The sequence below is a fragment of the Nansenia antarctica genome, assembly GCF_963989245.1.
Source record: "Nansenia antarctica genome assembly, chromosome: 15".
In the NCBI taxonomy this organism is placed as follows: domain Eukaryota; kingdom Metazoa; phylum Chordata; class Actinopteri; order Argentiniformes; family Microstomatidae; genus Nansenia; species Nansenia antarctica.
Window position 1 is genome coordinate 894,801 of NC_137685.1, and position 21,710 is coordinate 916,510.

The 21,710-nt window shown below is 43.0% G+C and overlaps 2 protein-coding genes across 2 annotated transcripts; both read left to right on the forward strand.

Annotated features, from left to right (window-relative positions):
* The first annotated feature begins 2,913 nt into the window (after nucleotides 1-2,913).
* Nucleotides 2,914-8,632, forward strand: srsf3a (serine and arginine rich splicing factor 3a). The gene is made up of 7 exons (XM_080545558.1): nucleotides 2,914-2,986; nucleotides 3,479-3,536; nucleotides 3,717-3,927; nucleotides 4,995-5,144; nucleotides 6,657-6,695; nucleotides 7,930-8,016; nucleotides 8,142-8,632. The coding sequence occupies exons 2-7, from the start codon at nucleotides 3,530-3,532 to the stop codon at nucleotides 8,167-8,169; spliced, it is 522 nt and encodes a 173-aa protein (XP_080401684.1). The 5' UTR covers nucleotides 2,914-2,986; nucleotides 3,479-3,529; the 3' UTR covers nucleotides 8,170-8,632.
* Nucleotides 8,633-19,474: 10,842 nt separating this feature from the next.
* rab44 (RAB44, member RAS oncogene family) lies at nucleotides 19,475-21,686 on the forward strand (the record flags this gene model as incomplete). The annotated part of the gene is made up of 7 exons (XM_080545754.1): nucleotides 19,475-19,517; nucleotides 20,257-20,391; nucleotides 20,610-20,691; nucleotides 20,895-21,009; nucleotides 21,166-21,264; nucleotides 21,520-21,596; nucleotides 21,680-21,686. The coding sequence occupies 7 exons, from the start codon at nucleotides 19,475-19,477 to the stop codon at nucleotides 21,684-21,686; spliced, it is 558 nt and encodes a 185-aa protein (XP_080401880.1).
* Nucleotides 21,687-21,710: the final 24 nt, after the last annotated feature.

Here is a 21,710-nt window from a genome sequence, read left to right on the forward strand (position 1 = left end):
AGAGGACTTGCCCTATTGGTGCCCCTCCAATGGTCTAAACTTGACCATGTGCACTGATGGGGTCCCATGTTGTGCAGTAGGTGCCCTTTTTTTCTTTTCGCCCCCCCTGCCCTTCAAACAGCCTGAGTCCACCACTGCTAGTGTGTATCTGTCGCCTGGTGTTGAGTGATGGCCAGTTGACTTGGGAACACAGGTCGCAGTGTTGAGTGTTGAAAGGTGCACCAGTGACAAGTGGCATTGGCGTTTAGTGGCATTGATTCCACAAGATGTTGGAAACATTACATTGAGATTCTGGTCCATGGTGACATGTTTCGATTTTTCAGGTGCACTTTTAAGCTGTGAATCACCCGTTCGACCACATCCCAAAGGTGTTCTATTGGATTCAGATAAAGTGACTGGGAAGGCCACTGAAGAACACTGCTTTTGCTTTGTGACATTATCATGCTGGAAGCACCATTAGAAGATGGGTACATTGTGGCCATGAAGGGAGGCACATGGTCAGCAACAACACTCAAACAGGCTGTGGAATTCTAGCAATGATTGTGGTATTAACAGGCCCAACGTGTGCCAAGAAAACATTTCCCCACACCACTACACCTCCTCCACCAGTGTGTACTGTTGACAGGAGGAAGTGTTCCTAATAACGTTTTCAGTTTCAGTGTATATTCTATCAATTACTATACAGTATCAATGACATCCTATTCCTCTGTGTGCTATTCCTGAAGACATTTTCCATTTTCTACTAGAACATCTCTAGAACAGCCCAGTGCAACAATCAGGCACCATGCAGGATAATCAGGAAAGCTGCTACAGGGGTATTTCATCTTGTTTTATTTCCGTTCAGAGGAGTTGGAGCATTGAACAGTCAAAGTGGTTATTTACCAGTTTAAATAAACACATATTAGAGGTGTCGTCTTTGTTCTATCTTAGATAACCAGTGAACTGTGCCGCTCCAGTGACATTGCAGCGGTGAGCCTCTTACATAAATGTTTATTTTGCACATTGCTGAATCACACAGGTTTGATTTATTTCCCCCAACACTTTTAATACATTCTGTTACAGGCTGTAAGAAACACAACGCTAAGCTAAATCTACCACAAAAAAAAAACTGTTAGTAAATCACTGTGTAGATTTTCCCAAGGAATTCATAAAATACATAAAACACATTGTGTTATTGTTACTCTACAAATGTCTCTGACAATACCATTATTTTTCTACTCCAGGCCGCCTCTGTAAAATTCAACTGCTATAAGAATGTGTGTGTGTGTGTGTGTGTATGTGTGTGTGTGTGTGTGTGTGTGTGTGTGTGTGTGTGTGTGTGCGTGTGTGTGTGTGTGTGTGTGTGTGTGTGTGTGTGTGTGTGTGTCTGTGTGTGTGTGTGTGTGTGTGTGTGTGTGTGGTGTGTCTTTCTCTCTCTCTCTCTTCGTGTAACTAAAAGCACGAGGGCGGGTTCATGCAAGGATACACACAGTCATCAGGAAGTGAAACAGAACAGAATGTGCTGTACTAATCTGATTGAAAAGCAGCCCTGAGTGGCTGTGAGAGAAAAGGAAGATGTTTTATTTCAGCGTCTAACAGAGAACACTGTGAGAGTGTGAGAGGAAGACCAACAACAACATTCATTTGGACCAACATAACCATGTTGTTCTGTTTGTTCCAGGGATAATCATGTTGTTCTGTGGTGTGAAACACTAGTATATATAGTAGTATAGTAGAGAGGCGGGAGAAGAGCACTCTCACACACACTCTCACACACACATGCACACGGCGATATAAATAAAGCTGAGCAACATAATGCTAGTGTGTGTGTGTGTGTGTGTGTTTGTGTGTGTGTGTGTGTGTATGTGTGTGTGTGTATTTGTTTGCGTCTGAGGCGTCTGTGTTACACAACCAGCCAGTTTAATCTGCTGCCTAATCCTGCCTAGCGCTGAACTTTTGCCCCCCAGAGGTCAGAGGGCGTGATATGAGGAACACTGATGTTGTCTGTCTGCTTCCTAATTCACTGAGAGAGACGTTGTTCCTCAGCCATGGGCCAGAATTAACTACCTACTAACTACTAACCTACTAACTACTACTACTAACTACTACTACTAACTACTACTACTAACCCTAACTACCATACCATGTTAACTAGCATGTTAACTACCATGTTGTTGAATGAATAAAGAGAAGGTGTATAAGTAGGTTAGAGAGCTGGCAGAGACTGAGGAGGAGGGATGAAAAGAAAGAAAGCGATAGATGATAGATGTGAGAGAGAAAAGAGGGACAGGGATGTTAGTAATTATAAATTGGGTCATACAGTTTGAAATTCACTAGTGATGTTTTTTGTTGTTTTTTTTCTTATCAATATTACATTTGAAACTGATATGGTCATTTTGTTTGAACCTAAGACCGTTTATGTCTTGTAAGAAATATATGATCATCGCTGTGATGGGCCTAAATGTGTATATAGTGTGTCTTATTTCCCTTTGACAAGAAAACATAATGAAGATTATGACAATACCCCTGTATATTAGTACATGCAAACTATAATAGTAAATAATAATAATAATAATAATAGTAATGATGATAGTACATTTGATTAGCACATGAGAAAGATACTTTACATTTGAAATTTTGTCATTTGCAATTTACTCTTCAAAGAGAACTGTTTTACAAGCCTAGACAGACAGACAGACAAATGGCTGATTGATATTGATTGATCGATCGATAATTTATTGATTGATTGTTTAATTAATTAATCACTGAGTTAGCGTTATACCAGAGATATTCTATACTATACCAAAAACGTAAAATAACAGACAAAATAAATAAAACAAAGTCTCTTGCAGCCCTCCACTCCAGTAGGGGGCGATGCAGCGTGTTCTGGTGCCGCCGAGCCTTGAAATAGAACGCGGTTCACTTCCGTGTTCCAGAACAGCAGAAACGCCATTACACGCACGGGACGGAGCTACGCTAGGCATCGAGTTAGAAACAGCAGCTAAAGGTAATAATATAATAATGTTTATTAATGTTTAACTGCAGATAAAAGCGATTGTTTACGTGGGGTTAAACATTGTAGTCGGAACCCCCGTCAGTGTAGCTGAGCTAGACTTTGTTTTTATGTGTTTTATTGTCCTGCTAACGTAGCTAGTTAGCTGTTAGCAGTTAGCAGCTAACCGGTCCAGTAGCATCGCTGCTAGCTGCTTTATCTGCCCGGCGACAAAGAAACGTTGTTTGTTTTAACTGACTGACTCTGATAACATCTCACATTCTCCACCTTCTGTATTTATGCACTTTAATAAAACACGTTTAGCTCAGTTTACCTTTTGGCGGATGTAGCTTCAGCTAATGAGAGCAGCTCGCTAACGTGGAACATGTGTCGGTTAGATGTTTAGATTCGCTTTTATTGTTCTCCGGTGTTGGGAGATTAACGTGCACAAGCTCGGTTAGATGTTAGGATGTTGATGTTGATCACGTTTCTCCTTCTGTGTTTCAGTGTTTGGTAATAAGGGTTTTTCGCCCTCTCAAGACATCCGGATCAGCTGAGATGGGAGGTAAAGTCGCTTCTCATGTTATGTAGAAAATATAAACTACAACGAATGTAAACCCGGACATTTCACAAAGTGGTTGAAGTGGGATGTCCAATGTTCCGTATGGATTCATTCCTTGTGTTATTCTGGGTGATTATTAACGTGACTCTCCCCTCTCTTCCCTCATTGCGCCCTTCCTCTCAGAACCGGCCCACCTCAGAGATTGTCCCCTGGACTGTAAGGTGTACGTGGGGAACCTGGGCAACAGCGGCAACAAGACAGAGCTGGAGAGAGCGTTCGGCTACTACGGGCCCCTGAGGAGCGTGTGGGTGGCCAGGAACCCCCCGGGCTTTGCTTTTGTAGAATTCGAGGACCCGAGGGACGCGACCGACGCTGTCAGGGAACTGGATGGAAGGTATGATCTGATCAATAGAGTTGGTCGTCATAATAAACAATTTAATTACATCGAAATAATGTATTTTTATGGTGTTCCAATGATGCTCACTTCATTGTGTGTACATAAGGTTCAGATATTCAAGCCTGCAAACTGCGACACTTTAAATGAATGTGCAATAACACTATGTGCAATATGACAACCCTAGTCGTCTATCTGTACAGTATAGTATAGTGGATAGTGTACATAGCCTTTATTTATGTAAACCAGCTCCTTTCCCTTGTGATTTTAGTTTTTTTTTTTTTCTTCTTTCTTTCCTAGCACCAGGGGAGCCCCCCCTCCTAAATTTCGTTGTTTAGTACCTGTACGATAGCAATGACAATAAAGACCATTCATTCATATAGGAAAAGTTAGTATATTTATAGCATAGAGTACAGCACAGTGTTTTATTGTATAGTAGATAGTGTACATAGCCTTTAGGGATGCTCCGATCTGGATTTTTGGGGCCGATACCGATCACCGATTTGTTTCCTCAAGATCAACCGATACCGATTTTTTAAAAAATACATAACTGACTGGATAGCCTAAGTATTTTTTGCTTTTTAGACAAAAGTTTTGATCCATTAGGCACCAAGCAAACGCAGACCCATTTTTATGGCATAGTAAAGGTCTGGCCTATCACCCAGTTAGGGCCTGAAGCCCAAGTCAGTCGATATGGCTGTATAAAAGACATCATAAACGTGGCCTTCATGGTTTACATACTGTTACGTCCTCCTATGTTTTCTGTTCAGTTATCTGTCTTCCCCAGAAAAATAAATTAAAAAAAATCGGTTTTTGCGATCGGCCATTTTTGCCGATCACCGATCGAGTCATTTGGAGTGAAATCGGCCGATTTAAATCGGTGGCCGATAAATCAGAGCATCCCTAATAGCCTTTATTTATGTAAACCAGCTCTTACCCTTGGCCCTCTTGTTTTTAGTCTTTTTCCAAGCACCAGGGGAGCCCCCCCTCCTAAATTTCGTTGTATGGTACCTGTACTGTATTAATGACAATAAAGACCATTCATTCATTGTCATGTCTGTGTCCAGGACGCTGTGTGGCTGCAGGGTTCGCGTTGAGTTGTCCAATGGGGAGAAGCGATCGAGGAGCCGCGGCCCCCCGCCTTCCTGGAGCCGTCGCCCGGGCCGAGGGGACGACTACAGCAGCAGACGCCGCGGGAGCCCCCCCGTCAGACGCCGGTAAGACCCCCCAGCCCGAACCCCAACCCTCACCAGATCCTCCATCCCCCTTTCATCACTTACACTCGCTACTCAACTTTTCTGTGTCCATTTAAGTTAAAACCTGCTGGATATGGCTGACTGGTCTAATGTAATCTTTAGGTTGGGTAGTAGTGCAGCGATATACTAGTAATACATTTCTCACTTTTGAAAGATAGTCATTGCTGAGAATGTTCTTCACTATAAGGAAACTGGGTCCATTACAAGGTCACACATTTGGAGTTTCGGGGTCCCCAAGGTAATCAATTGTTCTATTCAATTGTTGAGGTCTGTTAGAGGTCTGTATGCAGCGAGAGATGAATAGCCTAATTGAGCAATTTATCATCCATCAAATTCTGAAGGTGGCAATTGTTTGATAATTTGATTTCTATGGATGTTCTAGTTTTGTTTAATTTCTCTAAGTTTGATTTTTGCCATCTGTTAATAAAAATGAACCCCGTTGCAGAGTCACCACCATGCCTCTTCTCACCACCCTCTGAGTCAGTCAACTAGTCCTCTTTCAGCATCATGTGACCGCTGACCAGCGTGCCCCAATCAGCTCGGCTAATGTCGTGTCACATGACCCAGGCATGGCCAGTCGGCAGGTTGCAGTTCTCAGCTCCTCCTCCTCCACCACCTTAACCCAATCGGCAGCGGCCCACCTCACATTCCCGACCAATCATCGTTTAAACCTTTACCATTATGAACACAACTACCTCCGAGCAACAGCCCTTGGCTGAAAAAGACAGGGAACCTCTACAGCCACCCCCTCCAGCCAACCAACTTCATAACGCCAACATATGCAACATGTGGCAAATCCTCTCTGCAAATTCTACCTCCCTCGCCATCAGTCTGGCTTCCTTGCGTCATTTCTATCTTGTCCAAACACCCCCCAAAATAGTAAGTTGTTTTTCTCCTGCCTCTTTAGTGTCATGCTTAATACATTTTTTTACAGCTGCTTGACTGTTAATTTAGCAGTTAATGTAGGTTGTACTTGTCTACAAATGAGTACAATTATTATAAGGATTTTTAATCTCCCTCCCATAGATCACAAAGCTTTTATGCTACTCAAGTGTATGGTCAACTGCTGGTCAGGTTGAACTTAGTGATTTTAGCAAATCTGACAAGTTTGGCAGCAGAGATTCCTCACATGTACAGTATGATTGTAAGTCTGCATACTTGTACAGAACACATTGTCTCCTCTTATTGATTGTGTCATTGGTTGATGTGTGTTGTGTTCATTTAAAGAGGTCCCCATTCACAGTGAGTTAAAGAGCTGTAAGTCTCTAAGCAGAGGTGGGTGTGGAAGCGATGTTCTGTCATCTAGCCAGGATGCAAAGGATCCTCCTGTTCACAGAAAGGGGAAGGCTGTGTGGTATTGTGCTATGATGCTTCTTTAGGGATCAGAAATGCCAGATTTGATAAGAATTGGCAATGTATCTTCTTAAATGTTCTGTAACCTCACCTCTGCCTTTCTTACCCATCATGCAACAGATCTCCTAGGAGGAGGAGCTTCAGTCGCAGTCGCAGCAGGTCAGTCTGACGCCCCGCCCGTCCACTGTCCGTCTGTTCAGCTCTAGTCAGAGTGGCAGTCGCCACTAAATGACTTAACCGTAGTCTCATCAACTAATATGAACAGGCTCAAATCCAATTCTCGATCTCTCTAGAGCAATGTACACTTGCTGGTGGTTTTGCTATAAACGTCCTGTATGTCAGTGTTCATTTTGGCAGGCTATGTTACATTTAGTCTTAGTCTTTAGATGAAAATGCACATTACTTTTAGTCATTTTTATCCTTATTTTTAGTCTAGTTTTAGTCAACAAAAACTCAAGTGTTTTAGTCATTGGCGAGAAGTCGTCGCAGGGATGTTTTATATTCAAATTAATTCAACTAGGTTATTACAGGTATTGGAAATAGGATGCAAGTTGTTAAAGCAACATTTTATTATTATCTTATTTGTGTAACATCCTTACCGTAGCTGGACATCTGTACCCTAGCCTCTCTCTCCCATCGCTATGATGCTGCTGTGTGGATATCACACAGACAGAACTGTGGAATGTTGCTTTACTCAAAGTGAAGAAACGAAACATGCTGAATTGCAAGTAAAGTGGCGATATGTGACAGGGTCTGGTCATGTGACAGGGTCTGGTCATGTTGGTTTGGTAAAAAAGGCCCCATGTAGGCCAATGTAATTTCAGTTTTTCTTACATCTCATTATATAAGTACAAGAGTGTAACATTCTTAAGGGCTCTGCACACAGCGTGCGATTTCTGTTGCGCGTCAACGTTCCATTTTGAAGTTTGAATGGAAGTCTATGAGAACATCACATTTCAACACACACGGCCCCGATTTTAATCGCACGGCGAACATTCGATTCCATTCATTTTGAATGGGACAAAGCACACGGCAAAATTGTGCTTTTTCCATTCAAAATGAATGGAATCGAATGTTCGCCGTGCGATTAAAATCGGGGCTGTGTGTGTTGAAATGTGATGTTCTCATAGACTTCCATTCAAACTTCAAAATGGAACGTTGACGTGCAACAGAAATCGCACGCTGTGTGCAGAGCCCTTTATGGGTTCAGTTTGTTGGAGATCTGCAACACTTAGTTCAACTATCAGGAAGCTTTGAGAATGATACACAATAGGACAAACCTTCTTTTAAAAAGATGCATCTTGATGCTGTTATGAATGATCATAGTTAATGTGATGTTATAAGTCATGTTGGCAACTGTCTCTAATTGTCTCTCTCTTCTCTTCGTGTTAAGGTCTGTCTCAAGAGACAGAAGAAGAGATAGGTCTATCTCCAGAGAAAGGAATCACAAACCCTCAAGATCCTTCTCCAGGTCCCGGAGGTGGGTCTTAGTTTGTGTGTGAGAGTGACATGGACTTCCTGTGTCGATGTCCTGTACTGTATGAGTTCTGCACAAATTCGGTGAATGTTATTCAGTGTCTCACAGAACGTTTCTTATTCCCACAGCCGCTCCAGGTCCACTGAGAGGAAGTGAGAACGTGTCTGAAGTTAAACTCACACCGAACTGGAGGACGTCCCTAGTGTAGATCAGGTTATGGATGAGTGAGTTTAATTTTTAAAGGATTCAATGATTTATCTTTTTAGATTTTTTTCCCCTCTTTTTGAGATGCAGCAGCCGTTCTCTGCTCATCTCTGAAGCTTTTCTGTAATGATGCAAACTGTATGATTCACAAAAGACTGTCTGATTTCTCCACCAAGTCCCATTTCCTTGTGTAAGCCTACTACACCTTATTTCCTAACTGTCCAATCGGGAAGGGGTGGGTATTGAACATTGCGGCTTATCAACCCTCCTATTGGCTTATCAACCCCTCCTTGGTAGTAGGAAGTGATTACTGTCACCCACGCATGTTGAATCAATTTGCATAACTCAAAGTTCGTTTGTATTGTTGTCGTTTTTCTTCTGTTAAACTGTTTGAATTAAAACTTTGGTAACCTGTGTTCTTGGTAGTGCTGTATAACTTTTGAATTACTTTTTACCTTCATTTTAACAGGTTAGTTACATTGAGATTAACAGGTTAGTTACATTGAGATCCTTTAAGATCCCTTTGGCAAGATAGACTTTGTTTTTTTACTTTTAAAACATGTGACAAGCTGAATGTTACTTTTTTTTTTTTTTTAGAGACATGCAAGAGTTGAAATGCTACCTTGGATCTTTATTGGTTATTAAAATGTGCATAAGACGGACCTTTCTCTCTCTGGCTCTGAGTGCAACACCCATGCTTTAACTTCTATTGAAAGATTCTTCCATTGTTGTAAATTTCTTTTATTAGGATAAAACCCCTTGAGATGAGCCATCTCGTTTTCGAGGGGGTCCTAAGTTACAATACACATCATAATACAATAATGATGTATAATATAATACAAATATAATAATACATATTGCATAATACATAATCATTACATATTACATAAAAACAGGATAAACAATAAAAGACACACACAGACAAACAGGAGACAAACAACACACATTGCCAGTTGAAAACATTGAGAACATCACATTGACTCCATATTAATCTACATGGCAAACATACACTGAGTCTATTTAGCTCCGCCTATCTAGATTGAAATACGGATGACTTAATCCCCTCAGTTTGAGTTAAACCACCAAAGCTAATTAATGTTTACACATTATTTTAGTACTAGTCAGGCAGAAATACCACAGAAATATGTTCCTTTGTCCTGGGGATCATGATAAAACCTTCACAGTAAGATGTTAGGTTTTCTCATTTGTCCTGTTCATTGTGTAATGAATATACAGTAGTTTAATCTCATGACTATTACCAATGTTTCATTATTTTGACACTGGACAAGTGAAGCCAGTAAAGGGCAGAAGGCCTGTGTTTCATTATATGGACAGACAGTCCTCAAAGGCTATGTTTTGGCAACAAACATCTCTAAAATGTTTTGCTGCACCAGAGTTTAGCTGACCACAGGACGGATGTTGATGCAGCACCGTTTACTGAATGTCGACAGACTGGTAGGTGTAGATCACACAGGAAGCCATCAGTCATTGTTGCAAAAGAAGGAACTTGCCACAATGTACAAATGAAGCGAGACAAGCTTTGACAGTGGGGATAGCATCAGACATGCTTTGGCAGTGGGGACAGCATCATACATGCTTTGACAGTGGGGATAGCATCATAAATGCTTTGACAGTGGGGACAGCATCATACAGGGGGTTTAAAGGTAAAGGATTTCCTGTGCAACTGATGGTCGTCACAACTGGGTGAGTCTGAAGTATTATGTTACCATGACAACGTTTTTGCACTAGGATAATAATACATTCTTATAACTAATTTAATTATTTAAATTATATTTATGTATATATAATATTATAAAGTATAGTATTCATGTTGTATAGTATAACAGTAAAGGTAGCATTGCAGCATTTGATGGCCACACGACGTGACTCCAGTCATGAATTGCTTTCACTCATATGCATTAATCATTGTTGACGGCTTTTGGTGTTTTTAATGTGATGAGTCAGAGCAGGAAATGAGAATGAGTGTTTAAAATGTCCTTGTTGCATGTTTTCTCAATTTAATGCAAATCGTTTCTCAAATGATATTCCTCCTCATCCCAGCTGAGTTCAGTAGTTCTCAATCTGACTATCTGTTATATAGGAGTGTTATATCTGTTATATCTGTTATATAGGAGTGTTATATCTGTTACTATCTGTTATATAGGAGTGTTATATCTGTTACTATCTGTTATATAGGAGTGGCTGAAGCACCATGGCTGAGAAGAAGTCAAGAAAACCTAGATTTGGTTCGTCACGGCGACTGCCTAGGAATCAAAATGAGATTAAGTCTGACAGAGAGGACGTGTTTCAGGCGTGGCTTGATTCAGACACGGTGATCCTCAAAACTGACCCCAACTCATCAGATAATTCATCCCCATTAACACAGCAATACACAGAGAAGGAACGTCATTCTACTTTTGATCTTTCTGGATCTCTGTCATCTCAATCTGGAGATCCACATCTGTTAGACTCATCCACATCTGACACCTCAGGGAAGAGAAGGAAACTCGGCTCTCGCAGGAATAAAGTTAGGCAAGGGGAGGGAGAGTTGAGAGCAAAACAAGTGCATAACACTGTAGAGGAAATAGGTGAGGATACTACATCTAGTGAAGCTCTGTTTATTAATAGCAATGAATTGCTTCAACATACTGCTGGAACGATATCAATCCCCCGTCAGTCACGGGACTTTGTAGAACAAGATGTTTTATCTTCTGTGGAACAGGAGGAAAACAAACTCACACATCTTGGGGATGAAACTGGGTCCATTGATACAAACACACCAAGTGACAATAAGACACACAAATATACTTCTGTGTCTGACAGCAGTGTAAGCAAATCAACAGATTTGGAAAGACTGCCTGAGAAAAGTGAATTCCCCAGCTCCCTTCCTCAGTCACCCTCTTCACAAAGTTTTCAGTTTCATCATGACAGTCATGACAGTGCTCTCACAGGCTCCAACACCACAGGAAGAAGAGAGGAGATGGGGAATCCTACAGAGAGACAAGGAGAACAAACAGGAGAAGTAGTGGATCAGGATAATCAAGAGGAGCAGGCAGAGTTGTCAACGGAGGGAATCATCCAAGAGGAGTCTAAGTTAGAAATGTTAATATCTTTAAAGGAGGGGGAAAAAGAGGAAGAGAGGCGAGCAATTGAGCATGACACGACTGCATCCGTTATTTCAGATCAATCATTCGAATTTGAAACTTCCACCATGACAGAGGAGGATTTTGAATCATGCGAAAACACACTGATCCCCGTAAGCGGAGAAGAGGCTGAAGGTGACGAAGGAACAGAGCTAGGCAGGGAATCAGGAGTGTCTCTGAATAAATCAACTAGAAAAAACTTCCATGATGCCTTTGACTTCCAGAGTGAAGAAGCTAGTGATCAAGCCACAAATGATACATCTCAGTTGATTGAGAACAGCCTAGATTCAACTAATCCATCACCATTTTCAGACCGCTGTTTGCAACCCTCAGTGAGTGAGCTGCCAGGAAGTAGAGGGATCACAGAGGAAGGGGGGAGTCAGGACACATATGGACAAACATATGATGAGGAAAAACCTGACCATTTACTGGCAGAGGAAAGTCCAGGAGACGGGGCTGTTGACAGCGTGTATAATGTGATAGGCAGTGGCAGCGAGCAGGTTGAAGACATAGTAGAGCAGAAGTTTGAGAGTTTAAAAAAAGTCTGTGTAGTGAGTCTGAGTGAGTCATCTTTCATAGCTGAAGAAACTGAGTACCCCATCAATGCAAATATGTCCCCAGGTGGAGCAGCGAGCACCGTGGACATTCAAGGACCTGAACACAGTGTCTGGAGTGAACCTACTGGACTTCAATCTGAGATCCATGACCAGTTGAATAGCACACACGAGGAAGCACAGACAGAGAGTAAACAAACAGAGAATATTGAATGGTTTCAACACACTGGTGATGTGTGGCGTACACCTCCATCAGAGGACATATTGAGCCACAGAGTGACTAAGCAAGACGTTTATGACCCAACAGGAAACAGAGAAATGCAACCCGCTAATGTTGACACTCATGGCACACAGAGTGATGCAAAACTAGAGTTTGATTATCCCAGCCCTGGTTTGAAAGGTTATGAGGATTTTGAAACCAGAGAGCTGTCCCAATCAGAGGGGAAGTTACACCTTGAGACGGGGGATGATGGTCATATTTCAAATGACCAAAATGATTTAACCACTGATGTCACGGAGGATAACCCTACTGGACAAGGCAACCAGGAAGCATTGAACCAAATCGATGACAAGGAAAACAATAGAATAAAACAGGAACCAGGAAACAAAGACTTGATACCACAGCGGGTTGAAAAACTACCTGACCAAAGAGAGGGTATTCATTTGTCTTTACCAACTCCTCCATTAGATGTGGAGTCTTTGTATCATGAAGAAAGGGCTCACACAGAACCAATCACCACAGGGAAGAGGAGAAAGATGGGGTCTACGCGCAGGAACCCCAGAGGCAGACAAGAGGAGAAAAGCAGTGAAGAGAGTCAGAAGGAAGACCATGGAGACACTGAACAGAGTAAAGACGTTATTATGGGAAAAGAGGAAATGTTAGGTGAAGAAGAGATTGAATTTAAGATGGAGCTCAAGGATTGTGTAGATTCACTTACTGGAGGGGATGGGGATTTCCACGTTAGAGAACTGGACCAATCAGAGAGCAGGTTACCCTCTGAGGAGGATATTGATCATCCTGTAAATGACCAGAATGTTCTAGACCCTGATGACCAGGAGCATATTAACCCTACTGGGCCCAGCAGTCAGGAGACATTGGACAAAGGACCAGATGATGAACCAGATAATATTTGTACTGTAATATCAGAGGAAGTGAAAGAAGATTCCACCTCCTTTTTACAATCACCCCATTTGGACAGCGCTTTGTGTCATACAGAAAGTGCTCACACAGAATCAATCACCACAAGTAGACATGGGGAGAAAACAACAGAGGAGAAACTAGAAGAAGAAATGGAAGATGTCAGGGTAGTGACAACAGAAAGGCATGTTTTAGGAACAGTGGAAAGATCTGACATTGAGAAGACTGAGAACCCTGAACATGGAGCCGATGATGAAGAGAAGAGTGAAGAAGAAAGGAAAGACAGCGATGTCCCTGTTGAGTCCAGCGTCTCTGACAGCCTCTATTCACTTAGTACATCAGATCAGCTCCATGTACAGGAGAGAAGCATAAGTGGAACTCAACTGGGCGATATAGAAACTGAGAGTCACAGTGACTCAAACGTGGCTGAACCAATAACACTCCCCCGAGGAGGACTGGGCCAATCAGGGGACACTTTACTCAGTGAGGAAGTTGGTGATCATATGCTCCTTGTAAATGAATCCAGCAGCCAACTAATGTCTGTACCTGCACCTCTCTTGATAGAGTCCTGCCAGTCAGATGAGACTCTAAGCACAGATCCTGATATCTCTCAAAGTCATCCCAACCAAATTCCAGACTTGGAAAGTTCCAACCCCTCCCTTAGTCCACTCCTCTCAATGCCCAGTTCTCAGGGCAATGGGAAACATGTAAGCACATCCTCTAATACCACAGGAAGGCGAAGAAAGATGGGGTCCACTCGCAGGACTCCAAGAAGTACAGGAAGAGAGGAGAAGAGGACAGAGGAGGGACATGTACAAGAAGAGGAGGGCAAAGAGGATTCAGAGATGATTGTAAGAGATGAGGCAGAGGCCATGGTAGTAGAGAGTCAATTAGGCATAGACAAGACTGAGTTTGTAGAGCCTACAGAACTATCCACTGACAATGAGAGAGAAATGGCATCCCACCAGTCTGGTGATGTGGCTGGTATAGATGTTCCTATCTCTGCTGGTATAGATGTTCATATCTCTGCTGGTCAACTTGCCCACACAGAAGACGAAGCGCATCAGTGTGAACCCAGTGAAAGCTCTGAATCATTCCGTTCTCAATCTTCCCAACTGCATGCGGATAATATGACCCAGAATACAGAACCAATCACCACAGGGAAGAGGAGAAAGATGGGGTCTACTCGCAGGAACCCCAGAGGCAGACAAGAGGAGAAAAGCAGTGAAGAGAGTCAGAAGGAAGACCATGGAGACACTGAACAGAGTAAAGACGTTATTATGGGAAAAGAGGAAATGTTAGGTGAAGAAGAGATTGAATTTAAGATGGAGCTCAAGGATTGTGTAGATTCACTTCCTGGAGGGGATGGGGATTTCCCAGTTAGAGAACTGGACCAATCAGAGAGCAAGTTACCCTCTGAGGAAGATGTTGATCATCCTGTAAATGACCAGAATGTTCTAGACCCTGATGACCAGGAGCATACTAACCCTACTGGGCCCAGCAGTCAGGAGACATTGGACAAAGGACCAGATGATGAACCAGATAATATTTGTACTGTAATATCAGAGGAAGTGAAAGAAGATTCCACCTCCTTTTTACAATCACCCCATTTGGACAGCGCTTTGTGTCATACAGAAAGTGCTCACACAGAATCAATCACCACAAGTAGACATGGGGAGAAAACAACAGAGGAGAAACTAGAAGAAGAAATGGAAAATGTCAGGGTAGTGACAACAGAAAGGCCTGTTTTAGGAACAGTGGAAAGATCTGACATTGAGAAGACTGAGTTGCAAATGTTATTGAACCCTGAACATGGAGCCGATGATGAAGAGAAGAGTGAAGAAGAAAGGAAAGACAGCGAAGTCCCTGTTGAGTCCAGCGTCTCTGACAGCCTCCATTCATTTACTATATCAGATCAGCTCCATGGACAGGAGGGAAGCATCAGTGGGACTCAACTGGGCGATATAGAAACTGAGAGTCACAGTGACTCAAACGTGGCTGAACCAATAGAACTCCTCCGAGGAGGACTGGGCCAATCAGGGGACACTTTACTCAGTCAGGAAGTTGGTGATCCAAGAAATACAGGAAGAGAAGAGAAGTGGACAGAGGAGGGACATGTACAAGAAGAGGAGGGCAAAGAGGATTCAGAGATGATTGTAAGAGATGAGGCAGAGGCCGTGGTAGTAGAGAGTAAACTAGACAAGACTGAGTTTGTAGAGCCTACAGAACTATCCACTGAGGATGAGAGAGAAATGGTATCCCACCAGTCTGGTGATGTGGCTGGTATAGATGTTCCTATCTCTGCTGGTATAGATGTTCATATCTCTGCTGGTATAGATGTTCATATCTCTGCTGGGCAACTTGCCCACACAGAAGACGAAGCGCAGCAGTGTGAACCAAGTGAAAGCTCTGAATCATTCCCTTCTCAATCTTCCCAATTGCATGTGGATAATATGACCCAGAATACAGAACCAATCACCACAGGGAAGAGAAGAAAGATGGGGTCTACGCGCAGGAACCCCAGAGGTAGACTAGAGGAGAAAAGCAGTGAAGAGAGTCAGAAGGAAGACCATGGAGACACTGAACAGAGTAAAGACGTTATTATGGGAAAAGAGGAAATGTTAGGTGAAGAGGAGATTGAATTTAAGATGGAGCTTGAGGATTGTGTAGATTCACTTCCTGGAGGGGATGGGGATTTCCACGTTAGAGAACTGGACCAATCAGAGAGCAAGTTACCCTCTGAGGAGGATATTGACCATCCTGTAGATGACCAGAATGTTCTAGACCCTGATGACCAGGAGCATACTAACCCTACTGGGCCCGGCAATCAGGAGACATTGGACAACGGACCAGATGAGGAACCAAATAATATTTGTACTGTAATATCAGAGGAAGTGAAAGAATTACTTGAGCACCGTGAAGATTCCACCTCCTTTTTACAATCACCTCATTTGGACAGCTCCTTGTGTCACACAGGAAGTGCAGACGTCATGGCCAACACAGACTCAATCACCACAAGTAGACATGGAGAGAAAACAACAGAGGAGAAACTAGAAGAAGAAATGGAAAATGTAAGTGTAGTGACAACAGAAAGGCCTGTTTTAGGAACAGTGGAAAGATCTGACATTGAGAAGACTGAGTTGCAAATGTTATTGAACCCTGAACATGGAGCCGATGATGAAGAGAAGAGTGAAGAAGAAAGGAAAGACAGCGATGTCCCTGTTGAGTCCAGCGTCTCTGACAGCCTCTATTCACTTACTATATCAGACCAACTCCCTGGACAGGAGAGGAGCATCAGTGGGACTCAACTGGGCGATATAGAAACTGAGAGTCACAGTGACTCAAACGTGGCTGAACCAATAACACTCCCCCGAGGGGGACTGGACCAATCAGGGGACACTTTACTCAGTCAGGAAGTTGGTGATCATATGCTCCTTGTAAATGAATCCAGCAGCCAACTAATGTATGCACCTGCACCTCTGTTGATAGAGTCCTGCCAGTCAGATGAGATTCTAAGCACAGATCCTGATATCTCTCAAAGTCATCCCAACCAAATTCCAGACTTGGAAAGTTCCAACCCCTCCCTTAGTCCACTCCTCTCAATGCCCAGTTCTCAGGGCAATGGGAAACATGTAAGCACATCCTCTAATACCACAGGAAGGCGAAGAAAGATGGGGTCCACTCGCAGGACTCCAAGAAGTACAGGAAGAGAGGAGAAGAGGACAGAGGAGGGACATGTACAAGAAGAGGAGGGCAAAGAGGATTCAGAGATGATTGTAAGAGATGAGGCAGAGGCCATGGTAGTAGAGAGTCAATTAGGCATAGACAAGACTGAGTTTGTAAAGCCTACAGAACTATCCCCTGACAATGAGAGAGAAATGGTATCCCACCAGTCTGGTGATGTGGCTGGTATAGATGTTCATATCTCTGCTGGTACAGATGTTCATATCTCTGCTGGTCAACTTGCCCACACAGAAGACGAAGCGCATCAGTGTGAACCCAGTGAAAGCTCTGAATCATTCCGTTCTCAATCTTCCCAACTGCATGCGGATAATATGACCCAGAATACAGAACCCAAAGCTACAGGGAAGAGGAGAAAGATGGGGTCTACTCGCAGGAACCCCAGAGGCAGACAAGAGGAGAAAAGCAGTGAAGAGAGTCAGAAGGAAGACCATGGAGACACTGAACAGAGTAAAGACGTTATTATGGGAAAAGAGGAAATGTTAGGTGAAGAAGAGATTGAATTTAAGATGGAGCTCAAGGATTGTGTAGATTCACTTCCTGGAGGGGATGGGGATTTCCCAGTTAGAGAACTGGACCAATCAGAGAGCAAGTTACCCTCTGAGGAAGATGTTGATCATCCTGTAAATGACCAGAATGTTCTAGACCCTGATGACCAGGAGCATACTAACCCTACTGGGCCCAGCAGTCAGGAGACATTGGACAAAGGACCAGATGATGAACCAGATAATATTTGTACTGTAATATCAGAGGAAGTGAAAGAAGATTCCACCTCCTTTTTACAATCACCCCATTTGGACAGCGCTTTGTGTCATACAGAAAGTGCTCACACAGAATCAATCACCACAAGTAGACATGGGGAGAAAACAACAGAGGAGAAACTAGAAGAAGAAATGGAAAATGTCAGGGTAGTGACAACAGAAAGGCCTGTTTTAGGAACAGTGGAAAGATCTGACATTGAGAAGACTGAGTTGCAAATGTTATTGAACCCTGAACATGGAGCCGATGATGAAGAGAAGAGTGAAGAAGAAAGGAAAGACAGCGAAGTCCCTGTTGAGTCCAGCGTCTCTGACAGCCTCCATTCATTTACTATATCAGATCAGCTCCATGGACAGGAGGGAAGCATCAGTGGGACTCAACTGGGCGATATAGAAACTGAGAGTCACAGTGACTCAAACGTGGCTGAACCAATAGAACTCCTCCGAGGAGGACTGGGCCAATCAGGGGACACTTTACTCAGTCAGGAAGTTGGTGATCCAAGAAATACAGGAAGAGAAGAGAAGTGGACAGAGGAGGGACATGTACAAGAAGAGGAGGGCAAAGAGGATTCAGAGATGATTGTAAGAGATGAGGCAGAGGCCGTGGTAGTAGAGAGTAAACTAGACAAGACTGAGTTTGTAGAGCCTACAGAACTATCCACTGAGGATGAGAGAGAAATGGTATCCCACCAGTCTGGTGATGTGGCTGGTATAGATGTTCCTATCTCTGCTGGTATAGATGTTCATATCTCTGCTGGTATAGATGTTCATATCTCTGCTGGGCAACTTGCCCACACAGAAGACGAAGCGCAGCAGTGTGAACCAAGTGAAAGCTCTGAATCATTCCCTTCTCAATCTTCCCAATTGCATGTGGATAATATGACACAGAATATAGAACACAAAGCTACAGGGAGGAGAAGAAAGATGGGGTCTACTCGCAGAACTGTAAAAGAACTCCAAAGAGTGGCTGAGAGACCAGAGACAGAAGATGACGTGGGTAAAACAGCAGAAAATGAGGCGAATGACCAAGGAGGAAAAACTGAAGAATGTGCCTCTTTCGAGTCTTCCCCTGTTGTAAACATAGACTTGTTCATGGATTCATTTGACCAACCAAACTCCATATCACGCCAAGATGAAGGTTTCACATCTAAAGAGACGGTTGAACATCAACAAGGAAAACGGAAGAAAATGGGTTCCAGACGTCATGGAGGCTGTGTTGGGAAAGGGAAGACTGACGAGGGAGAAGTCAGAGATGGAGCAGATCTTCTTTCTAGAACCACCCAAGAACCTGAGGCTGGACTTACAGGCCTAGAGAAACAAATGGAGGAGAGAAGCACAGAAGAGGAGAGGACACACATAGAGGTACTGTGGGACTCGTTACAAACAACTTAATTAATTCTCCTAACTTTCTCTCAGGCCAAGGGTGACATCTCATAGCAATGTATGAAAAAGCCTCGTCCAACATTATATTGTGTTTATACACATGTTGTTTATTGATTGCATACATTTACATATTTGTTTCATTGGCAACATAAATAATTGCCAAGAGTTGCAATGACGAAATACACCAAAAAGGGGAACTTGCTGTCTTAAATGAAATGTGCCGTTTTTATGAGATGTCAGCCATGGGAAAGAGGAACTTATTATATCTCAATATCTTCACCTCTTTGTCATATCCCCTCGCCATATCTTTTCAAGCATCTTATTTGCTTTTTTATATATATAATTGGATGAATAGGGTATTGGCATCACAAAAATATTACCCAATTCATGTTAAAGAGTTTAGCTACAGAATTAGCAGAAAACAAGCAATTATCCATACTTTACCTTTGTGAAACTGCCCTGCTCTTTGTGACAGATTGCATTTTCATTCTTAGGTTGTTACAGTGGATTCTGAAGGTGATAACAGACCCACATCCCATGATGCTTCAGGGCTTGGAAAACACTTTGCTGCGGAGCCTGCAGGGTAAGGCTGATAAACGTACAACATATACCCGTGTCACATCTCCATCATGAATCACTTTAGAAAATGAATGTGTTGTTCATGAATTGCCATAATAGTATCATGATGGTTTGTATTGGTTTGAACACCTGCTAACTGGCTCTTCAACAGTCAGAGACTGTCTGAATCAGCGACTCCAACCCCAGACCCAACCCCAGACCCAACACCAGACCCAACCCCAACCCCAGACCCAACCCCAACCCCAGACCCAACCCCAACCCCAGACCCAACCCCAGACCCAGGCACTGCCCAGGGGCAGGGGAGGTCTGCTGAGCAGGGGGAGAAGAGTTTGGTCACAAGTGACAGGAGACAGCGACTAGGTAATGTATATATGTATATTCTCACTCTAACTACTTAACCCTAGATCTGTTTAATAGTATCCCACTACCCAGAGGATAGTGTAGTAGGGGATGGTCACATGCGCCTGGTCACTTTCCTCATACTGTACGACAGTGATCAGTTTGGGCTTTGAGTAACAAGAGCAGAGCAGGCAAGATATGTTTGGTGATAGAGAGAATCGACCAGGATATAGACGAGGATATAGACGAGGATATAGACGAGAGGGAGGAAGGAAACATATAAACAAACAGACTCACACAGGTTAGAGACAGGGGGGTTGAGTGGGGGAAGTGAACAGGAATCCAAACAGAAGGAAAACATTCAGTAGCTTTTAGTTTACCTGTCTTTCCCCTCGACCCTGCAGATTCTAGAAGCTTCCTTGCCCACGGGCCAAACGTGTACAACGTGGTGATGGTTGGAAACAGCAGCGTGGGAAAGACCTCCTTCATGAAACGCTACCAGAGTGGCGAGTTCTGTTTGGACCACGGTGCCACCATCGGTGAGTATAGTGCTGTCTGTCTCACATCTGTCTTCACACATCATCACATCTGTTACCTGGTTTTATGACTCAGTATTATGACTGGACTTGTGTTACCCTCTCTGGTGACATAAGTAAGTAAGTAAAGCTTTATTTATATAGCGCCTTTCGTACATGAAATGCAACTCAAAGCGCTTTCACATGTTTTGTTTACATGTTTGTGTGTACGTGTGTTACAGGTATTGACACCGTTGTACAGAGTGTGACAGTGGACGGGAGACAGGTGACTCTACAGTTATGGGACACTGCAGGTCAGGAGAGGTGAGTCTCCAGTCTCTCTGTTCATGTGGTCTTCATGACTGCATGCTGTGCATTCACTGTCTCATTACAGCACAACGCAGAATATTCCTGGTTTACTCCGTTTGTATTCTATATAAATTGTATTATGCTTCATAATATCATATGCGTTTCCTCTGTCCTAACACAGTATATCTAATAGTTATGTCTCTATCTGTCCTCCCAAGGTATCACAGCATCACCAGACAAGTGTTCCACAAAGCACAGGCGTTCCTGCTGATGTATGACATCACTTCCTATAAGACCTTCTCTGATGTCAACTACTGGGTCACCTGTATTAAGGTAGAGGGCATTCAACCAAGGACTTACAATGAGTTAGAATAACAAACAGTTGTTTGCAGGGTTCATAGACACAGTATACCATTGTTATCTTATAGATACTTACCATGTGTATTTATAGTATCTCAAGTGCAATCTAAAGCCTTTGTGTTTTTGTAGGAAGGGACCTCAGATGATGTGGTCGTTGTCCTACTTGGGAACAAGAGTGATTGTGCCGATCGAGAGGTTCAGTTTCATGAAGGGGAGAACCTTGCAACGGTACGTTTCTGTTAACATGAATGTAACCTTTATCTAGCTAGGTAAGCCATTGGGAACAAATTATCTTTTACAATATCAACCTGGTAACATTAACAATTGGGTTGTGAGCATCTGAGCTGATGTGGGATGTGGTCCAATGATCACAAAATGTTTATTGTTCAGTCTTGTAGCTAGTTGAAATTGAAACGTCATACTATAGTAAGATTCAGATAGTTTGTCACATATACGTTGTTACTGACATGTGTCATCTTACAGGACTACAACATTCACTTCATGGAGTGCAGCGTTGCCACAGGGGACAATGTGTCTCATTCAATGGAAACCCTGGCAAGGTAAGACTTGACGCAGGGCCCTCCACTCTGGTTATGGTGTGTGAATTTCATCTTTAAATGTGTACTTGTCATTCTGTGTCCAGCGGCTGAGGTGTTTCAGCCTTGTTTCTGATG